The sequence below is a fragment of the Suncus etruscus genome, chromosome 10 (assembly GCF_024139225.1).
Source record: "Suncus etruscus isolate mSunEtr1 chromosome 10, mSunEtr1.pri.cur, whole genome shotgun sequence".
In the NCBI taxonomy this organism is placed as follows: domain Eukaryota; kingdom Metazoa; phylum Chordata; class Mammalia; order Eulipotyphla; family Soricidae; genus Suncus; species Suncus etruscus.
In genome coordinates this window covers 34,464,677-34,490,239 of record NC_064857.1, presented here as the reverse complement: position 1 = coordinate 34,490,239, position 25,563 = coordinate 34,464,677, and the positions used below count along the sequence as shown (strand labels likewise).

Genomic DNA, 25,563 nt, shown 5'->3' with positions numbered 1-25,563 from the left:
ATATATATATATAAAGATTTTCAAAAATCATTCAACTTCAGACTCCGAGGAACCACCGTCTTCCTCTATGATTCATCTCACTGCCTCAGAGCTCTTTGTGTCATTTGTCATTCATGATTAGGGACAGGAAATAAAGAGATGATATAGCTTTTTTAAAAAATGAATTAATTATCTTGGTTTGGGGGCCACACTTAGTGGAGCTTGAGGGATAATATACAGTGCCGAGGATTGAACTGTGATGAGGCACATGTATGGCAAGTAGCACTCCCCTGTATTATGTCTCACTAACTTTTAAGGGAGATCTGTGTGTAGTTGCTACTCAGTCATCTTTAATATTTAAACATTTTTTTATTGAAACCATTGTGCTTTACAAAGTTCTTCATAGTTGGGTTTCAGTCATATGATGTTTCAGGACCAGTCCCTCCACCAGTGTTGACCTTCCTTCACCAATGTTTCCAAGTGCATCCTGTCCCACCATCCCTGCTCCCCAAACTACCAGCATAACAGGCCCATTTTTAATCTTGGTTGTTAAAATTTGGGTAATTATCTTTAATATTTACAATCCCCTATTTCTTTTAGCTGACAGGTTATTGGGACTTTTTTCCCTTTTATTTGTTTGCTTTGTTTCAGGATCACATCTAGTAGTGTTCATGGCTCTGTGATCAGGGAATCATTCCTAGTGGGGCTCAGGGGACAATAGGGAGGTACCAGAGATCAAAACCTTGTCAGCTGTATACAAAGCAAGAGCTCTACCCACTGAACTAATTCTCCAGCCTATGCTCCTTCAATTTCTTTCTTTTCCCTTCCTTCCTTCCTTCCTTCCTTCCTTCCTTCCTTCCTTCCTTCCTTCCTTCCTTCCTTCCTTCCTTCCTTCCTTCCTTCCTTCCTTCCTTCCTTCCTTCCTTCCTTCCTCCCTCCCTCCCTCCCTCCCTCCCTCCCTCCCTCCCTTCCTTCCTTCCTTCCTTCCTTCCTTTTTGTTTTTGAGCCACAACCAATCAATGCTCAGGGTTTACTTCTGGCTGGCTCTGTGTCCATGAATCACTCTTAGCAGTGCTTGGAGAACCATATGAGATGTCAAAGACTGATCCCAGGTCAGCTGCATGCAAGGCAAGTGCCCTACTCACTATCCTATCACTCCAGTCCTGCACTTTTAATTTTTATGTTTTTTCCACTTCTCTATATTTACTACTCTGTTGCCCACACTACAAGTAAGTACTATTTCTGAAAAGTCATCTATGAAGAAAACTACTGGGAAAATGTCACTTACTAAATAAAAATATAAAAGATTCAAGGTAAAAGAAGTCAAGATAGATGATTCTGCTCTTTCATAAAATAATAGAAATCCAATTACTATCATGTTCCAGTTATGAACATCATCAGACAATCAATATGAGAAGGGAAAATGGAGATCTTATATTTCTAGGAGAGAAAAATAAACATTAGTCATTCTGAACACCACTCATTTTCTGGCATGGTAAGGATTTTGAGGGGTGGGAGAAGCTGACAGAAGCTGAACTGCATTCATTAGTGAAACAGATTTATCGTATGTTGGGCACTGAATTGAATGGTAGAGATTTAAATGGAACAAAGGGGACCACAGATATAGTACAACAGGTAGGGCACTTGCCTTGCATATGGCAGACCTGGGTTCCATCTCTAGCATCACATATTGACCTTCAAGTACCACCAAGGATGATTCATGAGTGCAGAACCAGAGTAACACTTAATACTGCCGAGTATGTTCCCCTCCCCCAAAATAAAGAAAATGAACAAGAAAGAAGACAGAAACCATCTACCATTATGGGGCCGGAGAGATAGCATGGAGGCAGGGCATTTGCATTGCATGCAGAAAGATAGTGGTTCAAATCCTGGCATCCCATATGGTACCCTGAGCATGCCAGGAGTGATTTCTGAGCGTAGAGCCAGAAGTAACCCCTTAGCACTGCCGGGTGTGACCCCCTCCAAAAAAAAGAAACCATCTACCTTTATAGTATATGACTACTGGAAAAGATAAACAGTTAATTAATCACAGTGTGTTGTAATCTAGAATGTGATGGTGGAACTTGGGATGCTGCAGCAGCAAAGAGCAGCAATAATAGTTTTGTCTAAGGGTTTCACAAACCATAGACATGAAAAGCACAAGAAAGTGTCAGTTATCTAAATACCTATTAAAATTCTAAATTGAGGGGCTGGAGAGACAGTATAGCAGGTAGAGAATTTGCCCAGCCAACCTAGATTCAATTCCTGGTATACCATATGGTCCTCAAAGCATCACCAGGAGTAATTTGTGAATGCAGAGCTAGTAGTAACCCTTAAGCATCACTGGCTATATCCCACCTCCACCCAAATTCTATTATAGACATATAGATATCTCAAATCTATACATATATATCTTTCCTAATATTAGCCAAATTTATTATTACCTTGAATAAGTAATCATTTTCTTCCTTACCATGTTAGTGAGCTTTCATGTATTTGTAGACTGGGAATACTAGAAAGCACTTTAGAAATAATCTAACTTGGGGTCAAAGTGATATAGCACAGCAAGTCAGGCACCTGCCTTGCAAAATAAAGCCAAGGAATTGATCCCTGGCATCCCATATGGTTCCCAGAGCACCTTCAGTACCTGAGTACAGAGCCAGGAGTAAGCCCTGAGCACCACTGGATATGCTCCCCAAGAAAAGGAAGGAAGGAAGGAAGAAAGGAAGGAAGTCATTTAAGTTTTTATTTATTTTTATTCATGCCAACCCAAAGTTTGATTTCCAGTATCCCATAAGATCCCCCAAGTTTCACACAAGTGAACCCTGAGCAATCATGAGTAAGCTCTAAGCAAAATGTGCTTAAGCAGCTGGGGAGAGAGTGTTTTATTTGGGGTGGGGGTCACACCCGGCAGCGCTCAGGGGTTACTTCTGGCTCTATGCTCAGAAATCGTTCCTGGCAGGCTCGGGGGATCATATTGGATGCTGGGATTCAAACCACCAACCTTCTGCATGCAAGGCCTTACCTCCATACTATCTCTCCAGCCCCTGGGGAGAGAGTTTAAAGGCTTGGAGCCAAGTTCAAATGCTTGGCTTGTTAGAACTCAGGTATAATCTCTGACACCATAGCGTCTCCCAAAGAACCCCTAAGCACAGAATCAGGAATAGTCACAAACACAGAACAGGTTTGAATATTTACAGACTGAAGGAAAAGCATGCTACCTGGTTGTTTTGTAGTCCAATGGACTGCAAGTACTTGCCAGAATGACTTCCCTGAAATGAGTCTTAAATATGCAATTGAAGACAAAGTAAATGACCAAAGTAATGGAGGAAAATCACCACGAGTAGTACCTGAGTATTCACCCCTTCCTCACATCACCTGGAACCTCTTACCTGGAAACTCCCAAAGCAGCTGCCTCCAGGCAGGGTGACGTAGCAGACATAGGGAGGGCTGCTGGAGGGGACCATTTCATAGACTACCAGAGCCCCGTTCTTCAGGTCGGCACCCCGAGACTGTTTCATCTGCCAGAATTCCTGAAGGGCCTCCACCACATTCACTGTAAAGAAAAAAATGGTCAAGTTGAGGAGTGTTTGTGCCTCCAAACAAAGTCTCAGTTGAAGATGCCAGCCTGAAGGGTTGAAGTGATAGCACAGTGGGGAGGGCGTTTTGCCTTGCAAACTGCTGACCCGGGTTCAATCCCCAGCATCCCCTATGTTCCCCCAGCTTGCCAGAAGTGATTTCTGAGCACAGAGCCAGGCGTAACCCCAAAGCACAGCTGGGTGTGGTACCAAAACCCTAAACAAACAAACAAACAAACATTCCTTTTTGGAGCCTATATGGAGTTTGCTCATGCCTCTTAACTATCATCATGGAAAAGCCTTTGAAAGAGCAAACTAGATTGTAATTGTAATAAAGGCCATTTATGTTGAAAAGCCAGGATAGGTTTGCTCTTCTTTCCCTTCCCTAGTTCACCTTTAGGTGGGTGGAGGGGGGCTGAGAATTGAGTCCAGGACTGATACACACTTACAAGGCCTGTGTTCGACTGAGTCACTTCCTGGCCTGCCAGTTCACACTCTGCTGAGTCCTAAACACTAAAGGAAAGTCACTTTATTATTAGAAACATAATTATCAAGATCAGTGACCATCAAAGCTGCCTGATGAAATGCTGGTGATCCCAGTTGTTCCACAGTTAGCCAGTAGCCTGGAATAATACACACCGTAACAGTAAGTACAGGGGGCCAGAGAGACAAGGCCGGGGTGAAGGCACCTGCCTTGTAGCTGCATATCTAATAACCCCGGTTCAAATCCCCAGCAGGGTAGTATCAGCGGTCACTCCTGAGTATTGATCCAGGAATAGCCCCTGAGCACCACTGTTGGCACCAAAACATCATCTTCACTATCATCATACATGCTAACTTAACACTTACTCGATGAGAGAGAAAGAAACAGAGAGAAAAGTAATGAAGTTTTTTGTCTGTGACAAAAAAAGAGAACAGGCTAAGTTTGTAGTTGTAAATAGAGTAAAGTCAAACGCCAAACCCCAAACCATATTCCAGAACATTTATTTTCACAAATAAATATCCATCAAATAACTACTCTATGCTAGAATATCTATGGAATGCCAAGCTACTGCAGTAAACAAATAATTTACTTTCTTTTTCCTACATGGTTTTTGGTCTAAAGAGGAAAAGCTATGGTATATAAACAATCTCAAATAAATGAAAGATTGCATCTGTAAGAAGCACTAGGCAAGAGCGGTTGATGGTGTGAAGTGATGATGGAGCATCTGATCTAATTAAGAAGATTAAAAAAAGTTACTTTTGAGTAAGTGATATTTAAGCTCCTCCTAAAAATCGGAATCAAACCCAAGATGACCCCATGCAGAACTTTGTTCCAGCCTTTTGAACCATGTTCTTAGCTTTGAGGATTTTTTATTTCTTTTTTTGTTTTTTTTTTTGGTTTTTGTTTTTGTTTTTGTTTTTGGATCACACCTGGCAGCGCTCAGGGGTCACTCTTGGCTCCACGCTCAGAAATCGCTCCTGGCAGGCTCCGGGGGACCATATGGGATACTGGGATTCGAACCACTGTCCTTCTGCATGAAAGGCAAATGCCTTACTTCCATGCTATCTCTCTGGCCCCAGTTTTGTTTTCCTTTTACTTTTTTGTTGGTTTTGTTTTAGGGGGCACATCTAGAAGTGTGAATGGCTACTCCCAACTCTGTTTAGGTACTGATTCTGGCAGAGCCACGGACCATATAATGCAGGGACTGAAGCCAGTCAATCCACCATCTGTCCAGTCCCTCCATGAAATGGTTTTAAATAGAAGCATAGATGAGATAAATTTGCCTTTTGATCTAGGGTTGTGAACATTTCAATTAAATTTAACTAAAAGCACATAATAATGAACGACTATAGGTGTCCTTCATTATCTTCCAACATGGGCCAGAGCGATAGGATATGAAGGAGGATGTTTGTCTTGCATGAGGCCAACCAGGGTTTGATCACAGGCACTATATACAGTCCTCTGAGTTAGCGAGGTGTGATCCCTAAATGCAGAGCCAGGAGTAAGCCAAAAGCACCACTGGGTGTGTGTGTCCCCCCAAAAAATAACCCCAAAAAACAACCAAAAATTTTTAACATAACTGTTCTCTATTCTTATTTACAAAAACTCACTAATTCTGAACATTGTATTAGTTCAGGTCTTCCCAGAGACATCAAGATGGGATAGACATGCAAGTGATGATTGCACAGGGAGTAGGAAAAGGAGAGTCTTCAGATCATGTTAAAGGTCTGATACACAGGGCCAGACTGATAGTATAGTGGGTAGGCATCTTGCTTTGCACATGGTTGATATGGATTTACTCTTTGGCACCTTGTTAGGAGTGATTTCTAAGAACAACCAGGAGAAAGAGAGAGAGAGACAGACAGACAGACAGACAGACAGACAGAGACAAAGGAGAGAGAGAGAAAGAGAGAGAGGAGAGAGAAGAGAGAGTGAGTAGAGAGAGAAAGAAGACTTGGACATAGAAAGTAGTTCTAAGAAAGGTAGGCCAGGGGCCGGAGCAGTGGCACAGCAGTAGGGCTTTTGCCTTGCACACAGCTGACCCAGGACAGACCTGAGTTTGATCCCCAGCACCTCATATGGTCCCCCAAGCCAGGAGCAATTTCTGAGTGCATAGTCAGAAGTAACCCTTGAGCATCACCAGGTGTGGCCCAAAAAAGAAAGGAAGGAAGGAAGGAAGGAAGGAAGGAAGGAAGGAAGGAAGGAAGGAAGGAAGGAAGGAAGGAAGGAAGGAAGGAAGGAAGGAAGGAAGGAAGGAAGGAAGGAAGGAAGGAAGGAAGGAAGGAAGGGGAAGGAAGGGGAAAGAAAAAAAGAAAAGAAAAGAAAAGAAAAGAAAAGAAAAGAAAAGAAAAGAAAAGAAAAGAAAAGAAAAGAAAAGAAAAGAAAGGTTAAGCCAGACTAAAGAGCCCTTCTCAAGCAAAATCCAGAATCTGTAGCCTGTGTTATGCTGAATTTTGAACTGGGGCATCCCTGAGGATGTGGCTTCAATTATTGCTGGTAATAGACCCAAGGGTAGTACTCCAGCAACTGGAGGCTCTGACACATGTGCCCCCTTCACTGGAACTACTGGAACCACGAATGGCCTGTTCTCAGGGTTACCACACATATTAAACCATAAAAAAAAAAAAATTGAGCACTTAGAAGCCTACAGTTCTGCTCAAGCAGTAGGGAAGCAAAAATAAATGAGACATTCCTATCAGAAAAGGAGTTCAGCATCTCGGCCAAGAAGAGCTATCTCGCCTAGCTGAAGCAAGCCTTCCCTACACCAGCCAGCTCTGGAAAGGGGCCATGCTTGGCTCAATCTGAGACTTGATTGACTTTTTACAACATTCATTCTTCCACTAAAAGACGGCGTGAAAAGGAAACTCTTTCCCACCCTTCATTTTGGCAGAGGTCACTAGAGCCCAAAAAGCAAAGCCATCTTTGCTTTTTGCTCTGGGATCTTTTCAGTCTTGCTTGTCTCTCTGAGCCCATGTAGTACAATGCACTGGTGACAGCTCTTCTGACATGCAAACAAGAGGGAGAGGATCAGAATAAAGAGGGATGGGAGGAGACCACAGCAATGGGATGGGAGGAGACTAGGCAATGGCTTCCTAAGTAAAGCATTGTCCATGCTAGAGCCCAATGATTCACTCTTGGCACAGAGTAAGGAACTTTTTTTCCTCCTGGGGGAGACAAGGGGATGTCAGCCATGGCTCTGTGCTCTGGGGGATCAGGGGACCCTATAAAATGCTAAGGACTAAGCCTAGGTTGGCCACATACAAGGCAATAACCTCAACCCCTGTACTAATTCTTTGGCCCTAAGTGGCTATTTTTTAAAATGATGATCTAAAGCCAAAAGAAATAGGGAGTCTAATTTCAGAAATAAGAATATGAAATGGGAGATCAAGCGATGTGAGCAGGAGGAAAGCAATGTTTATATTTGAAAATGCTCAGAGATCCAAAAGAAAATAATGGTCAATGATATTGAGCTCTGTGGAATTCTCAGAATGGGTAGGAGCAGAGTCCCTTTTCTGCATGAGTCCCAGCAACCCAGCTCCACATACTACACCTTCAGACAGACATGGCCTAACTCCACAATTTAATCTTAACAAACTGCCAGGTCACCAATTTTGTTTTAGAGCAATAAATCCTGGTGGCAAGCAGCCACTGGACACCTTATAATTTTATAGTACTGTCGGGCCCGGAGAGATAGCACAGCGGTGTTTGCCTTGCAAGCAGCCAATCCAGGACCAAAGGTGGTTGGTTTGAATCCCGGTGTCCCATATGGTCCCCCGTGCCTGCCAGGAGCTATTTCTGAGCACACAGCCAGGAGTAACCCCTGAGCACCAACCGGTGTGACCCAAAAACCAAAAAAAAAAAAAATGTATAGTACTGTCAGCCCAGTAATATCATAGGATAAATAATGGTAAAGTCACATAATAATCTACCATCCTCAACAGAAAGTAACACAGAAGACTCAACTAGCACCAAAAACAGCCCAGTAAATCATTAGACACTGACTTTAGTAACACTGGGAAGAGATATAACAATTATTTCAAATTGACCTTTGCTGATCTAACTTTGATAATTCCATTTGCCTAATGTGAAATTAATTTGTTCGAACCTGCAAGGGGGGCAAGTAATGGGTAGGAGATTGGGGAAACTGGTGAAGGGTATTTAAACATTTAATGCTTGAAATGATTGTATTATGAACAACTTGGTAAATCACAGTGATATAATTAAAAAAATTTTTGGGGGGGTCCACACGCTAGAGCACTCAGGGGTTACTCCTGGCTCTGCATAAAATCGCTCCTGACAGGCTTGGGGGGACCATCTGGGATGCAGGGAATTGAACCAAGGTCAGTCCTGGATCAGCTGCATGCAAGGCAAATGCCCTACTGCTTTTCTATTTTTTCTATTACTCCAGCCTTAAATTTTTTTTTTTAATGCCCAGAGATGGGTTCATTCTGGGAACTGGTAGGGACTATCAGATCATCTACTTAAACTCCACCTAAGGAAGGTAAATGACTTGCTGAGCTCACATGGGTATAAATAGAGACATCCTGATGCCAGTGTTGTCTCCAATTTGAGAATCTTTTTTTTTTTTTTTTTTTGGTTTTTGGGCCACACCTAGTGACGCTCAGGGGTTACTCCTGGCTATGTGCTCATAAGTCCCTCCTGGTTTGGGGGACCATATGGGAAGCCAGGGGATCGAACCGCGGTCCGTCCAAGGCTAGTGCAGGCAAGGCAGGCACCTTACCTCTAGCTCCACTGCCCGGGCTCAAATTTGAGAATCTTTTTTTTTTGTTTTGTTTTGTTTTTTTTTTTGGGGGGGCCACACCCTGTGACGCTCAGGGGTTACTCCTGGCTATGTGCTTAGAAGTTGCTCCTGGCTTCTTGGGGGACCATATGGGACGCCGGGGGATCGAACCGCGGTCCGTCCTAGGCTAGCGCAGGCAAGGCAGGCACCTTACCTCCAGCACCACCGCCCGGCCCAAATTTGAGAATCTTAATCCATGTCCCAAGTTCTGTGGTAAAGCTTCAAGGTTATATATTCCCCATAGCTTTGAGTAAAATTGTGTGTATGCATATGAGTACTTACATATAATTTGAGGGGTGCTGACCATGATTTTTGTTTGTCCAATTTTTGTTTTCATTGGGGTACACCTAGCAGTACTGGGCTGACAGAGAGGGTGGTAAGCTAGTCATCGATCCTGGTAATGCTTATGGTAGTAGGTAAGCCTGAATGCATACCCTTTGAGCTTGATCCCTGATCCAGTATTCACAGTTTTTATGAGTTTCTTCGAGGGACCTGGATATAGGAAAGTTTGAGAACAGTGAGGTAGAAAGGATAGTGAAGGCTGAGACATACACATTTCACGTATGTGTTTATTTCTGGAAGTTCCTGACAGATGCTGGGCTGAAAAGGAAAAAGGAAAACCAAGAATAGGGATATTTGAGGGCTTAAATCATACTGTTGAATAACCACAGTAGAAATAATAATGTTGGCTCAAAGCAATAGTACAGTGGGTAAGGTGCTTGCCTTGCATGTGATCTGACCTAGATTCAATTCTCAGCACCTTTTTGGTCCCAAGACCCATCAAGTCTTGAACACATAGCCAGGAGCAAGTCCTGAGCACTGCTGGGTGTGACCCAAACCAAACAAAGAAAAATAATAATGTTTGGAGAGATATCACAGCGGTGTTTGCCTTGCAAGCAGCCGATCCAGGACCAAAGGTGGTTGGTTCGAATCCCGGTGTCCCATATGGTCCCCCGTGCCTGCCAGGAGCTATTTCTGAGCAGACAGCCAGGAGTAACCCCTGAGCACCGCCGGGTGTGGCCCAAAAACAAAACAAAACAAAACAAAAAAGAAAACAAAAAAAGAAAAATAATAATGTAGTTCTGTTTGGGGAGCCACATCCAGTACTGCTCAGGGCTTTTTCTTGCCCTGCACTCAGGGATCACTCCTGCAGTGCTCAGAAGACCACATGGGATTCAGGCATTGAATCCAGGTTGAACACTTGCAAGACAAATGCCCTACTGCTGTGCTATTACTCCGGCCCCTGTTTTTTGTCTTTAGGAGGAAAAAAAATATTAGATAAATGTTAAGTAGAATAAGAGATAAATATTTAATATTCATCAGTGTAATGACATTAAAATAGGGGCCAAGGAAACAGTTCAAAAGACTAAAGCACATGTCTGGTATACAGAGGACTCAGGTTCAATTCTAGGCATTACATGGTGTCCCCCCACCTCCAGCATTGCTAGGACTGGCCCTTCTAGCCCCCAGCACTCAGCACCAAGCCACTGGAATGGACCCTGATAGCCTGAGTGCTGCATGGGAGCTTGCCCACCCCCAAACAAACAAAGCCAACATTAAAATAACATATAAAATTACAGTACAACTTTTCTAGCATAAGAAGAAATACAGGGGGCTGGGACAATAGAATAGTAGCTAGGGTGCTTTCACTGCACACAGCCAACCCAGGTTTGATTCCTGGCACTCCATATGGTCCCAAGCATCATCAGGAATGATCCCTGAGTACAGAGCTCAGACCAAGCCGTGAGTATATCACAGGGTATGGCCTAAAACTCCAAAATAAATAACAAAAAAATACTTGTGCTTTTCTTTGCTATGGAGTTTGTGGTCATTTTGTTAAAGCAGTCACAGGACATTAAAACAGGATTTAATCAAACCTTTCTAAAAATCAGAATTACCCAGACACATCAACTTATTCCACAGTTATTTAAAGGCAAAGGAGCAGCCTGTGATGTTGAGAGAAGAAAGCAATTAAACATAAACTGCAAAACTTCATTAGTCTGATCTAATGGAGGAGCTGGGCAAAGTTTCCAATCAAGTAATAATACTATGGTATAAAGGGAGAGTAATCATCCCAGGAGAAAAAACTGATGATTCAAAGGAAGGCAATTATTTAGCCAATCAGTCAATAGTGCAAGTTTAGAATGTTCCAGTTGTCAAATATTAAGAGAACAAAGAAAATGATAATGTTGATAATCCCATCCTACACATAATTTTTAAAGCACTTTCCAATGCAAAATAATGGCAACTACACACTGAGCACTGTGTGCCATGTACTTTGCCTTCATTTTCTCCTCTAGTCCACACAAAAAGGCATTAAAACGTCCCTTTTCAAAAAAGAAAAAGAGTTGGGGCAAAAGATAGTATAGTGGATAGGGTGCTTGCCTTGCATGAAATTGACCCATGTTTGATCCCCAGAACCCCTGTGGTCCCCCAAACACCACCAGGAGTGATTTCGGAGTGCAGAGCCAGGTGTACCCTCTGAGTATCACTGGGTGTGGCCCAAAAACAAACAAAAATGAAGAGTCAAGAGTGCTAATTCAGCAGGCTGACCCAGGGTCTATCACTAGCACCACATATGGTCCCCCAAAGCCTGCCAGGAGTGATCCTCAAGCACAGAGCCAGGAGTGAGGCCTCCATCAAAACAAACAAGCACACACTCACACACACAAACTCTTTCTATGCTACTCTCCTTTGTGTCGCACAACACCTCCCAGGTACTCTGTAAACTGGATCATGAGCTAGTTGACAAAAAATTATAGGAGCTGAGTTTCTTTCTTCCTCACCACTGGTGATCAGTCAGTATCTGTTAAGTGGATAAAGGGAACAGATGGCATCCAAAGAGATTAAGCAATTTATCTAAGATCACATAGTCACTATCTGCTAAAACCAAATTTTCTAATACTTTGTCCTATATATGCCTAGTAAGATTCAAAAGCCTAGTAAGGTGTGTGTGTGTGTGTGTGTGTGTGTGTGTGTGTGTGTGTGTGTGTGTGTGTGTATTTTGAGCAGGCATAATGGAGAGATATGGAGAACAAACAGATGAAGTAATGGGAGATGAGAGTTATTTTATTTGTTTGCTTGTTTGTTTTGGGCCACACCCTGTGGTGGCTGCACTCAGAAATTGCGCCTGACAGGCTCAGAGGACCATATGGGATGCCAGGGATCAAACCCAGGTCTGTCCCACGTGGGCCTTGTGCAAGGCAAATGTCCTACAGCTATGCTATCATTCCGGATCCTAAAACCTCTTTTCAATATTTTTTTTTCTTTTTGGGTCACACCTGGCAATGCTCAGGGGTTACTCAGAAATTGTTTCCGGCAGGCTCAAGGAACCATCTGGAATGCTGGGAATTGAAACTGGGTTGGCCACGTGCAAGGCAAATGCCCTACTCACTATGCTATTGCTCTGGCCCCTGAAAGAGGTGTTTTTTTTTTTTTTTTTGTGGTTTTTGGGTCACACCCGGCAGTGCTCAGGGGTTACTCCTGGCTCCATGCTCAGAAATTGCTCCTGGCAGGCACAGGGGACCATATGGGACGCTGGGATTCGAACCGATGACCTCTTGCATGAAAGGCAAACGCTTTACCTCCATGCTATCTCTCCAGCCCCTTTTGTTTTGTTTTTAATAAATATTAAGGAGGCCAAGATGATAGTACAGTGGGTAGGGGCCTTGTGTTGCACACAGCTGAACTGGGTTTAATCCCAGGTACCCTATATGTTCTTTTGTGATCCATTCGAAGTGATCTCTGAGGGTAGAGCTAGGAGTGAGGTTTGAGCACCACTGGGTGTGGTCCCAAACAAACAAAAATTAATAAAATAAAATAAATGTTAAAAGTACATATATGTGTAGGGGACCAGAGCAATAGAACTGCAAGTAGAGAGTTTTCCTTGTATGTGGCCAACCCAGGTTTGATCCCTGGCATTCTATATAGTCCCCTGAGCCCTTCAGGAATAATTTCTGAGCACAGATCCAGGAGTAACCAACCTCTAAATGCTGCCAGGAGTGGCTCAACCTCCCCCCCCAAAAAAAAATTATACATGTGTGAAGGCCATTCTAAGTTCCTAGAAGGATATATATATGGAGCAGCCAAGAAGGATGCGAACTGAAGATAGATCATTAAAGCAATGCTGGATACAAGAATGGTCTGGGCAAAAATCAGAGTAAGTTATTTTCAAGGGAGAAGAGCTAGCACCCAATACCATGCCATCAGTCACAAGGGTATATAGGTATGTGCCAGTGGCAACTTTGACTATTAACCGAAGCAGCATAAATGATTCCATGTGATGAAGAACTCTGGAGCCAAATCAGCAGACTATGCTTGCCTGAAGCTGAATGATCTGCCAAACTACCCCAGAACCCTGGCTGAACACCCAGACTGTAAATGAGACTCAAGAATGCTGAGTGGGAGGTAGCAGGTTGGAGGGGAGATGCAGTGCAAGGCTTGGAGCCTGACTGACTGCATATTAGCAGGATCCTCTTCACTGGTATTCTCTCTAAGGGAATGAATAGGTGTTTCACAGTATATTCAGCTAAGAAAGATTTCCAGAAAAGAAAAAAAAAGTAGGAGTCTGAGGAGCTGGAGCGATAGCACAGCCGGCGGGCATTTGCCTTGCACATGGCTGACCTGGTTCGATCCCCAGCATTCCATATGTTCCCCCAAGCCAGCCAGGAGCGATTTCTGAGCACAAAGCCAGAGTAATTCCTGAGCACTGCTAGGTGTGGGAAAAACAAAAAACAAAACAAAAAACAGGAGAGATAATATAGTGGGTAGGGCACACTTGCCTTGCACATGACCAATCCAGGTTAGATCAAGGCATCCCATATAGTCCCCAAGCTCTATGGGCTGATCCAAGTGAAGAATCAGTAGTAATCCCTGAGTATCATGGCCCCAAAAGAAAAGAAAGCAAGAAAATGAGCAGAGCTTTTTGTTTCTTTTTTGAAGCAATACCATATAGTATTCCTAGGTGGTAAACAGGGCTTTACAAATTCCAGGACTGAACCCAGGTTGGTCAGATGCAAGTTAAGTGCCTTACTCACTGCCCTCCAGCTCCAGCTCCAATGAACAAACAGTTTGACATAAGATTTGTGAGAAGTTCAATTTATATAGTCCAAATGGCCAGAAGCAAAGACCTTCCCTTCAGTCTCAATTTAAAGCTGAGCTAGAGAGGGCCAAGGCTAAAGGTAGTTCCATCACAGAGCCCTATTAAATTGAGGAATCAAAGGAGAAATACAACTCTTTTCTCTCACAAGGAATTCCCTAGTCAACTGTATGCATTCCCCACCCCTACCAGAGTGCTTGTTCCAGGGCAAGAGTTCAAAATAAGGAAGAACAAAGAGAAATCGTTAATATACGCATTTCTGGGCACATACAGTGAAAAGAATGTGAGACAATTTCCATATTGGGTACAAACTTTATCAGGATTTCAGAATGAGAGTCTGGGCTGGAACTGTAGGGGCTGGAACTGTAGCTTAGTGGAGAGCCACTGACTTTGCAGGGGGTTGGGGAGAGAGAGTTAAAGAGGGGGAGAGAGGGGAAGAGGGAGAAAGGAGAGGGAGAGAGAGAGAGAGAGAGAGAGAGAGAGAGAGAGAGAGAGAGAGAGAGAGAGAGAGAGAACAAAAGAAACATGAAATAAGAGGACTAGGGAATAGGGCTAGGAAGATGGCTCAAAAGGCTGGTGTGCAGACCCTGAGTTGGATCCCCTAGTACAGGGGTCTTCAAACTACGGCCCGCGGGCCACACGCAGCCCGCAGAGGAGTCTGATCCGGCCCGCCAGCAGAGACGCTGTTTGGTTGCCAAGATACCTGCCAGCATATACACTCAGTGTATATCCAAATATCAGGAACCATGCACTCAAAATGGTAACCATCTTTGGTAGCACTTATGCCTGTGAACAGACTTTTTCAAGAATGAAACATCTGAAATCTCCAACCAGATCAAGATTAACTGATGCCCACTTGCATCACTTGTTACGGCTGGCAGTGACAAATATGGAACCGGACATTGACCATCTCATTAGCCAAAAGCAAGCCCACAGTTCCCATTGAAATACTGGTGCGTGATCTGTTTATTTATAAATGGTTTTCATTTTATTTATATAAGATATGTGCAGTGTGAGTAGGAATTAGTAGCTCATATAGTCCGGCCCTCCAGCTCTCTAAGGGACCGTAATCCGGCCCCCACTTTAAAAAGTTTGAAGACCCCTGCCCTAGTACCATTGAGACTTAAAAATAAAAAGCAAGTTTGGCCAGAGGTTACAGGTACAGGGGTTAAGATGCTTGTCTTGCATGCAGCCAACTCTGGTTCAGTTTCCAGCACGGTAGAGTGCCATTCCCATAAGCATTGCATCAATGACTGGTCCAAGACAATACCTTCAATTAAAAAAATCAATATGACAAATAAATTTAAAACACTCTTAATTTTTTTTTGTTTGTTTTGGGGCCACACCCAGTGACACTCAGGAGTTACTCCTGGCTCTGAGCTCAGAAATTGACCCTGGCAGGCTCAGGGGACCGGATGGGATGTTGAGAATCAAACCTAGGTTGGAGTCGGCCACATGCAAGGCAAATGCCCTACCACTATGCTATTGCTCTGGCCCCCAACACTCATAATTTTTAATGTCCATTATATGTCAAGAATGCCCTCTCATTTAATTCACATGTCATTTATTCTCATTTATTCTTACATCATCATCCTAGAAGAAATGGGGTTAAGTCACTTTCCCAAAGACACTGTTAACAAGAGGAAGTGGTTTTTTGTTGTTGTTCTTGTTGTTGTTGTTGTTGTTGTTGTTGTTTGCAAGGGGAGAGATTTAATCCAGACTTTTACTTTTCTCCCCCATTTTTTTTGTTTTGTTTTTTGTTTTTGGGTCACACCCAGCGGCACTTAGGGGTTACTCCTGGCTCTGTACTCAGAAAGCACTCCTGGCAGGCTCGGGGGACCATATGGGATGCTGGGCTTTAAACCACTGTCCTTCCTGGATTGGCTGCATGCAAGGCAACCACCCTGCCTCTGTGCTATCTCTCTGGCCCTCATCTAGACTTTTCTAACTCCAAAGTCTTTACTCTTTTCACTTTCTCTATATACTGGAGGGTCCACATCTTGTGGTTCTTGGGGAGGTACACTTGCTATATTGAGGAAATCCTGTAGTGCAGGAGATTGGACCAGGATTGGCTGTATTCAGGATAAGTGTCTTTGGGAATGGGGGTGACGCTCAGAGATTACTCCTGGCTATGTGCTCAGAAATCCTCTCTGGGGACCATATGGGACACCAGGGATCAAACTGAGGTCTGTCCTGGGTCAGCCGCATGCAAGGCAAATGCCCTAATGCTACACCCCATGCAGGATAAGTGTCTTAACCTCTGTATTCTGATCTATTTAACACTATATTTAGGAGAGGGGGAAGTCTTTGCTGCCTAATGACTGGCTACAGAGAAATCCCTAACTTTTCTTTGCATTATTTTGGTTGTTGTTTTTTGAGACATACCCAGCAAAACTCAGGGTTTACCCCTGGCTCTGCACTCAGGAATTACTCCTGGCAGGCTAGGGGACCATATGGGGTGCCACAAGTGCCCTACTGACTGTCCTATCACTCTGTCACCAACTTTTCTTTGTATTGTTGAAATAGAAAGTAGATTTGCTTTTTTTTTTTTTTTTTTTTCTCTTTTGTTGGTTTGGGGGCTAAACCCAGCAATATTTAAGGTTACTCCTAGCTCTACACTCAGGAATCTTCCTGGTGGGCTCAGGGGACCATGTGGGGTTCTGGAGATTGAATCTGGGATAGTTGCATGTAAAACAAGTACACTACCGACTTGTGCTGGCCTTTGTAATCTCTTGAACCTCTCTCTTTTTCTCTCTCCTCCTCCCATTCTCTCTGTCCTTCTCTCACTCTGTTACATCTCCCTAAATTTCTTTCAATAGCCCCCCCAAAAATTAAGGCTGGAGCAATAGTATAGCAGGTTATTGGGCTTTGCCTTGAACAGAACCAATGTTCTATCCCTGTCATCTCATATGGTACCCAGAGAGACACCAGGCATGATCCTTGAATGCACAGCCAGAAGTAAGCTCTAAGCACTACTGGGTGCTGCCCCAAATCCAAAACTAAACAGCAACAACTTTTAAAAGTTAAAGAATCTTCCAAACTAAATAGAACCTAACAGGAAAGATAACACAATTGCAAGGCTCTTGACTTGCTTGTGGCTGAACTGCTTTTAATTCCTAACACTGCATAGGCTCCCCACTCCCAGCCCCACCAAGAGTGATCCCCGAGAATAGAGCCAGTAATGAGCCTTGAACAACCCTGGGTGTGGCCCCAAAACCAAAGAAGAAAGAAAATTCTGAACCTAACATCTGTATTCTACTTCTCAAAAGCTATGTTCTTTGTTATGCTATAAATCTAAAATTCAGCAATGTCTGCACTGGTGAAACAAAAACAACAAAGAAAGTCCTTACAAGCCCTCTTTCAGAAATCCTAGAAATTAGGCATTATTAAGACGAAGATTTCTATGGAAATAGGGTTTCTGCTTGGCTCATTTCCACAACTGAAGGGAGCCAAGGTCTGGGATTTATCCTGTTTCTGGGCTGGGGCCAGGAAAACAGCCAGACACACAGAGGCTTGAGTTGTAAGATTCCATACTGAAAGGATGCCAGAGGGAGGTTGTAATTCAGAGGGAGCAAGGGTGAGCTCAAGTGGTATGTGTCCACAGCTATTTGTGATCAGGAATCACTCCTGCCAGGGCTCATGGGACCAATGGTGTGCCAGTGATCAAACCTGGGTCAGCTGCTGCTGGGTCACCAGGCAAGAGTCTTCCTTCCCTGCAGTATTCTCTCTCTCTGACCCTTGCCTTTATTTGTTTTTTCAGGTGCCACATCAGTGGACAGAGGGGAATGCCAGGCAATACTCCCTGGTAGTGTGGATTGAAGAGTTCAGGCCTGAGACCACCGAGGCTCTACTCTGCAATATTCAGGGGACTTTAGTGCTGGGGATGGAATGGGTCAGTCCTCACCCATGCAAGACATGATCTCTACCTGAGCCTCCATATTGAAAGGCACAACTATTGTGAAGTGACTCATAAAGACACTATTGAACTACACAGAAAAGCTGAAGTTTTTTTTTTTTGGAAATTTTGGAGTGATGTTATTTAACAAAAGAATCGAAAAGTCAAGGAGATGGGTGCCGAGATCACCGAGGGAAAATTGAGCAGGGTTGTTGTGAGACATGGAGCTGAGAGAAAGGAGAAGAGCCTACACACACAATGGGGATTATCCTCGAATGCAGAGCAGCACGGAGGCCTAAGAGAAAAATTCATTTTCAAGGGGCAAAAGAAAGGGTTGGGTAGAAAAGACGGCTGCGTGTGTAGAAAGAGATTCCCTGGAGAAGACGTAGTAATTGAATAAAGAGGAGTGACTGTAAAGAAAGAGGCACCCTAAGGAGTGCCTGTGTGCGCCCAGGCGTGTGAGCAAGAAAATGCATTTCAGAGGCTGTGTGTAAGTGTGCAAGAGCGTGTGACACACACACATGCACGCGCGTGTCTAGCCTACATGGAAAACTCCCGGAAAGGAAATGCATGGGAGGGCCAGGGGGGTGATGCCATGGGAGGAGGCTGGGAGCCAGGACTTGGGGTCCCGCTGGAGGCCTCACCCGCACACTTACCTCGGCCGTAGCCCTGCGTGTGCTTGGCGAAGCTCCTCACCACGGCCTCCACGGCCTCCCGCAGCACCGCGGGGCTCCCCGCCGCGCCCGGGGGCAGCTGCAGCCCGGAGGCCCCCGACAGGAGAAGGGGCGGCGGGGGCGGTGCGGGAGGCGGCGGGGCCGGCGGGTGGCCCGCCGGGGGTGTGGCGGTGGCAGATGCGGACCCGGTCACCCCGGGCCGCAAGGCTCTCAGGGTGCCTCTCCCGCCCGTGCCCACCCCGGGCTGCAATCGCTGCGCCCGCATCGTCTCCATCCCCGCACGCAGCCTGCCAGCCTGGCGAGCTAACGGTCCCAGCCACCCAGCCGGAGTGCGCCCGGGGATGGAGGCGGGGCCCCGGCGCGCCGTCCATCAATCCTCTGGGGGCGGGGCCGAGCCGGCCACCTGCCAATCGTGCGGGAGGAGGAGGCGGGACCTGGCAGATTTCTGCCCGGCGATTGGTGAATACTTCAGGAGGGCGGGATCCCGGTCCACCAATCGCAGGGAGGGAAAGTGACACCCTTTAGAAAGGAGTGTTATTAACTAGGGCCTGGTCTATGTGGGAAGTCCAGGGGCTGCTGGCACTAGAATTCTGGATAAATAAACTCCTAGGATGTGGATGGGATGGGAGACTTGAGGGAGGGCCAGGTTGAGGAGAAAGGTCAAAGAATTTGTTAAAAAAAAAATCATTTGACCTACTACTTCGGAAGTGGAAACTGGCTCAGAGTAAAGGATGCATGCTACTTGTTCAAGCAGTTGGAGGCTGAGCTAAATATTAAATATTAAAGCAAGGAAAGATATTTCAGTCAACTACAATCATGCTTGTAATCATGGTGCTTAAATAAAGATTTTATATAGTAAAAGGATTTACATATTAAAAGGATTTATAGATTAAAATGATCCCATACCGTATCTCTCGTACCATAAGACGCACTTTTTGCTCCCCCAAATATGGGAGGAAATGTCTGTATGTCTTATAGAGCGAATGCTGCCTGGAGCTGAAGCTGAAGCCTGAGGCAAGGAATTGGAGGCTGAGCTCGAGCAAGGAAAGATATTTTAGTCAACTACTACAATCATGCTTGTAATCATGGTGCTTAAATAAAGATTTTATCTATTAAAATGATTTGCATATTAAAAGGATTTATAGATTAAAATTATTAAAATGATCCCATATCGTATCTTTTTTTGTTTGTTTGTTTTGTTTGTTTTTGGGCCACACCCGGCGGTGCTCAGGGGTTACTCCTGGCTGTCTGCTCAGAAATAGCTCCTGGAAGGCACGAGGGACCATATGGGACACCGGGATTCGAACCAACCACCTTTGGTCCTGGATTGGCTGCTTGCAAGGCAAACGCCGCTGTGCTATCTCTCCGGGCCCCATATCGTATCTTTTGTACCATAAGACGCACGTTTCCCTTCCCCAAAATATGGAAGAAAGTATCTGTGTATCTTATGGAGCAAATGCCACCTGGAGTTGAAACTGAAGACTGAGTGCAGGGAACTTTTTTTTATATTAATCGAAAAAGTATTTTTAAAAGTTTGTTTTATTTCCTTTTTCGGGGGGGTCACACCCGGCAGTGCTCAGGGGTTACTCCTGGCTCTATGCTCAGAAATCGCCCCTGGCAGGCACGGGGGGACGATATGGGATGCCGAGATTTGAACCACCGTTTTTCTGCATGAAAGGAAAATGCCTTACCTCCATGCTATCTCTCCAGCCCCAATATGGAGCTGGAGCAATAGCACAGTGGTAGGGCTTTTGCCTTGCATGCAGCTGATCTAGGACAGACCTGGGTTCGATCCCCAGTGTCCCATATGATCCCCCAAGCCTGCCAGGAATGATTTTTTTTTGGGGGGGTCACACATGGCAGCGTTCAGGAGTTACTCCTGGCTCTACACTCAGGAATCGCTTCTGGCAGGCTCAGGGGACCATATGGTGTGCCGAGATTCGAACCTTCAACCTTCTACATGCAAGGCAAACGCTTTACCTCCATGCTATCTATTTTCTGATGTAAAAAGAAAAGAGTTACGTAAATGTGTTTAACTGGCTGTGGTTATATTGTAAATATACTTAGGCCTCACAGGCTGGTTGTTCCCAGCTGCGGTCTCCTGACATCTCTTGTTTTCCTCATCTAAAAACTATGTGCATCTTATGGTCAGGTGCATCTTATAGAGCTAAAAATATGGTACTTAAGTCAGACTCTATTTGATGCACATTAGTGCACTGTCTTGATAATCATGATCACTAGCTAGATTTTATTTTTTAAAAAATGTTTGCTCTTGGGGACAAGGAGATTATTTAAAGGACTGGAATGTATGTCTTAAATGTATGAGGCCTACTGTTCAGGTCTTAGTACCACATATCCCCCAGTACAATGGATGTAGCACTCAAGTCCCCTAAAACCTCTGGAATAGCCCCCCTAGCACTGCCTGTCTGAGCACCAAATGGCCAGGCCCCTACTGCCAGATTATGGCTGGAAATGCCCTGGCTCTGAGCACCCTCATAATCCCCTCCTAAAATGTGCTTTATATGGGGTCACATCAGGCAACTCCATAACACTCTGTGCTCAGAACCATATAGTGCCAGGGCTGCATGTAGGACTCAAGACTTGGAAGATGCAAGGTATGGCATGTCCTCTATCAATTATGCCACATTTCTAGCCTCAGTTTCATTGTTTTACAGTAAGGAAGCCCAGCGAGAATAAATTTATTGACCAAAGTTAAATAGGGGGAGTATTCTAATCCCCAATATTTTGGTCTTTTCATCATATCACAGTATTGGATATTTTTCTGATTTTTACCTATTCTAATTTGAGATGGGGAGTAAGAAAGAGTAGACAGACTTTTTTTTTTAAAAAAAAAATAGAACCGAATAGAAGGTAATGAAAGGTTGTTCTCTTTATCTTCCATCAGATACACCCTTTGTCAGCTAACCCTCATAGTTTTACAGAGGTAAAGTTATTCTACTATCTCTCTCTACTTCTCTGTTTCCTCTCTCTTTCTGTTTCCTCTTTGTCTCTGTCTCTATCTGCCTCTCCTACAGTGTCTCAAAAGTCTAGAGAAAACAGAAAGCAGATATAGAAAAACATGGATGAAATGGACCTCATGAGGTCTAAACTAGACCCCAAGGGAAAACAGTGAGTAGTCTAGAAATAGAAAATTTGAAAGAGGAACAATTCATTTCACTGGATCTGTTGATGGTGAGGAGAAAGTTTCTCTATAGGAATTTAGATCCAAGAACGTGAGGATGAACTTAAGGAAGAAAACAAAAACCTGTTTTAAAATCAACAGGACAGTGGCTTTTTTTTTTTTTTTTTTTGCCTTTTCTCTTATAACCAGTTAGTCAGATGGTCTCCCTGAAAGATGGTGGCTTTATCCTCCCATCAAAGCTATAGTGAATCTCATTCTCCCTCCCCATTCCTTAGGCCCCACCTCCACACCCCCCAGGCAGGACTGAAAAGCCAGAAACTTCTGAACACATTTATTTGTTAAGTGGAGAGTAGTGATGTAGGGTTGATCCCCACTTCCCCCATGTGGGGGATATTCATAAGCTCAGACAGACAGAAGAGCAGCTTTGCAGCCCATGGCCCCAGCCACCGAGAAAAGGACTCAACCTGTTGTATTGGTTGGGGAAACTGGGGGGTGAGGGTGGATAAAAAAGCGGGACGTTGAGAAGTAAAGCTGAGAGCAGGAGGTGGGGGGACAACTGCAGAACCGAGGTTGGGGATTGCTGCAGGAGTCTCCCCTCTCCCCCAAGAGTGAAGAAGATTATCCTGAAAAGTGGTTCCAGCTTGGAAGCAGGGTGTGACTTGGGAGAGTCAGGCTGGCCTGGCAGAAGCAAGACCTGCAGAATGGGGTAGGACCATCACGAAGAGGATAGAGAGTGCAAATCATGAGCGGCCTGTAAGTTTACAGGGGGGTACATGGACGGCAAGGGATTGCTTCTGCAGGAAGGCAAAGAGACCGGGTTAACTCCCTTGAGCAGGAGGTTTCACTGCTTGTGAACAGATGCAAGTGGAGTTTGGGACCCAGTGAGGGGGTCCTAGCACGAGAGGCCCTGTGTGTGTGCCTTGCCTTCAGGGTCCCCCCACCCACCCAGTCATTCCCGAGACTGAGGCGACCGGGGCCTAGGAAAGCATGTGTCTGGGGGGCCTAGGAAAGTAGAGTACTTACCCTGTCCTGCCAAGAAGCGCACGGTGCTTGTGAATACATGCCTACCTGTGTGTGCGCGCGCCTCGTGTCCAAAAGGACACGTGCTAGCGTGCAAAATAAAAGTGTGAGCTGCTTCTCCCGCCGGCGCCCTCCCCTCTTCCGAATCCATCAGCGCCCCGGTTCGCCGGGCCCACCCAGACTCTGGAAACCCCCGAGCAAGCGGATCTGCTCCGTCTGCATGGAATGGCGCCGTACCAGCTTGCGTTTGGTCCTGGGCGAAGCCGGCGCCCCGGCTTGGGGAGGAGCGGGCAGGGACGGCGCCCGGCCTCCGGCTTGGGGGCGAATGTCGGGGATCGGGGGGTGAGGGTTGACGTTGAGGGGAGGCAGGAAACCCGGCCGCGTCTGCGAGATGTGGTCCAGGAGCAGCGTGCCCGAACCCCGTCGCTCCAGCAACCCGGGACTCCTCCTGCGCCCGCTCAGAGGCGACACGGCCCCGGGGAGGCTCTCCTGGGACTGGCCGGTGAAGGACAGCGTGAGCGGGGATGCGCTGTAGCGTCTGCGCTCCAGGGCCGGCCGGCTGCATTCGGGGGAATCGGGGCACAGCCCCCCCGGGCCTTCGAGTTCCACGGGTTCCATACGGCTCAGTTTCTGCCGCAACCCCGCCGGGAGTCCCGGTTCCTGCGCTTCGGGTGCGGTGTTCCTCCGGGATAGCAGCCCCGCGCCCGCACCCGCCACGCGCTCGGCCCAGGGCGGCGGCTCCTCGGCGCATTCGGTGCTATGCCGGCGCGAGAGGCGAGGCCGGCCGGACAGGCTCAAGCCCTGGAAGTCGGCCGTCAAGCGTTCGGTTCCCGGGCGCGCCTCGGCGGGCGGGACGGGCTGCGGCGGTGCCACCAGGCCCCAAGGCTCGGAATTGAGCCTCTTGAGCGGTTTGGGCGGGTGTCGGGGTGGCTTGGCGAGGGGCTCCGCCGGGGAAGCATCCTCGGGGGGCTTGGGTAAAGGGAACTCGAACACATCCCGCTTTTCCTCCTCCTCCTGCGCGCGCGGGGACAGCACAGCCCGGCCGCCTCCTCCTCCTCCACTACCACCACCACCGCTGCCCACCGCTGTCTGCAGCTGGATCTCCGAGGGCGACGCGCACACGCCCGGGCTGGGAGGTGGCACCACTGGAGCGGGCTCCTCCACGCCCGGGGACGGCGGCGAGTTGAGATATTGCCGGGTTTTCTTGGTGCCCGAAGGCGACGTGTCCGTGGTGATGATGATGACCTCGGTGCCTTTGGCCTTGCAGGCGTCTAGCAGCGTGGCGAGGGTCTCCCGGTCCCCGCGATCCAGGGCGTGCACCAGCGCCGAGGCCCCCGCGTGATCGCGGACCGAGGGGTCGGCTCCGTGGGCCAGGAGCAAGGAGGCCACGGCGGCGCCCCCGCCGCCCGCACAGGCGTGCATGAGCGCCGTGCGCCCCAGGCGATCGGCGATGTTGGGGTCCGCGCCTTGCTCCAGGAGGTAACGCACCATGCGCGCCTTGTTCTGGGGGTCGTCGTAGCGGGCGCGGCAGGCTGCCATCAGCGCCGTTTCCCCCTGGGCATCGCCCTCGTTCACGTAGGCGCCCCCTTCCAGGAGCAAGCGGGCCAGGCGCAGCTTCCCCTGGCCCACGGCTCGGAGAAGCGCGTGGCCCTCGGTGTGCAGCATCGCTGCAGCAGGGGCGAGGGCGAGGGAGCCAGCTGGATGGGCACGGGTGGCACCTGATGCCCAGAGACCAGAGAGGGGCCTGAGGATGGAGACTGGCAGAGGCCTGGGGGCTCAGCGGCGGCGGAATCGGTCCCTGTGGAAAGACGAGAGAGATCTTCAATTTAGGACATCTGCAAGCAGAAAAGCGCAGCCCCCCTGGCATGAAGCTGGGGGGGGGGTCTCTCTAAGACCGCGCACACCCCCCTTTTTCTAACTCATGCCTTCCGGCTGCCCCTCTTCGCTCCCAGCGCATGCCTGGGGAGATGGAAGGTGCACCCGCATCAAGAGTGCGCGCGCGCGTGCAAAAAAAAAGACAGGCCGTGCACGCGCAGGAATACCCGCACCCCACCCTCACCACCCCCCCACGGCTTTTCAGACCTTTCCAGCACCCCCCTTTTCCTTCCCCGCACTTGGAATCCCCCTTTTGCTCGGATGCCACCCACCCACCCACCCGCAACACACATGCACCTTCTTCCATTCACACGCATTCCATGTGCCTAACCTCTCGGAGGTCGCCACCGCCCCAGAAATGGAATGGGGGTGAGGGAAGCAGCTTGCGTTGGGGACCTAAAACGGGTAGGTAGGGGAGGGTAGAATTGGGGGTTTCTTTGGTCTCGCTCTGTGGTTCCCGCATCACTGGCTCCTCCTGCCCCTCCCCTGGCTGTGCGCCCCAATAGGTACCTGAATGTCCGCAGAAGCTTCGCTGCCGGGCCAGGGCCAGGGTCAGGAAGGCACATCTGCCGGGGTGGCGGATCCGGGTTTCTGGGGGCCCACATGGCGGGGTGGGGGGGTGGGCACCCGGATTCCCCCCTGGTGTCAGTCTCTGCACCCAGGCATCGGGTCCTGGTCCCTCCTCCCGGTGCGCCCCGGGCACAGCGCCGGCTCGCGAGGAGAGAAACTGGGGGGGTGATGGTGGTTGGGGGGGCGGAGCTCTGTCCTGCTATTTATAGCCCAGTCTCGGCGGGTGGGGGCGGCAGGCAGCAAAGCGGCACCCACCCAGGCGCGCACACACCAGCCCTAGCAGCTTAGGGCTCCAGTTCTCATTTCTCTTGCACTGAGATTCCGCTCATTCCAACAGACCCAAGTGATCCAGGGGAGATGTCGTGACCCAGATTGGGACCATCCCAGGTCTCCCCTTGAGCCTCAGCAGGTTTGCTTTCTCGCGCAAGGGTGGGCGAATGGGGGTGC

General features: G+C 47.2%; 2 protein-coding genes across 2 annotated transcripts in view; both read right to left on the bottom strand.

Moving 5' to 3' along the window:
- LIX1L (limb and CNS expressed 1 like) overlaps positions 1 to 18,783 on the bottom strand; it is a 33,941-nt gene extending 15,158 nt beyond the window's left edge. Inside the window, exons 1-2 of the mRNA XM_049782110.1 lie at positions 18,492 to 18,783; positions 3,372 to 3,535 (exon numbers count right to left, since the gene is read on the bottom strand). Of these exons, the coding sequence (XP_049638067.1) occupies positions 3,372 to 3,535; positions 18,492 to 18,783 (456 nt within the window). The remainder of the gene's footprint in view (positions 1 to 3,371; positions 3,536 to 18,491) is intronic.
- A 3,941-nt stretch (positions 18,784 to 22,724) lies between these two features.
- On the bottom strand, positions 22,725 to 25,170 carry ANKRD34A (ankyrin repeat domain 34A). Its single transcript, XM_049782104.1, has 2 exons — positions 25,057 to 25,170; positions 22,725 to 24,469 (listed from the first exon to the last, which is right to left on the bottom strand). The coding sequence occupies exon 2, from the start codon at positions 24,334 to 24,336 to the stop codon at positions 22,822 to 22,824; it is 1,515 nt and encodes a 504-aa protein (XP_049638061.1). The 5' UTR covers positions 24,337 to 24,469; positions 25,057 to 25,170; the 3' UTR covers positions 22,725 to 22,821.
- Positions 25,171 to 25,563: the final 393 nt, after the last annotated feature.

Excerpts from the sequence above, each read along its gene's own strand:
- ANKRD34A (XM_049782104.1), bottom strand. The coding sequence starts at position 24,336 with ATGCTGCACACCGAGGGCCACGCGCTTCTCCGAGCCGTGGGCCAGGGG.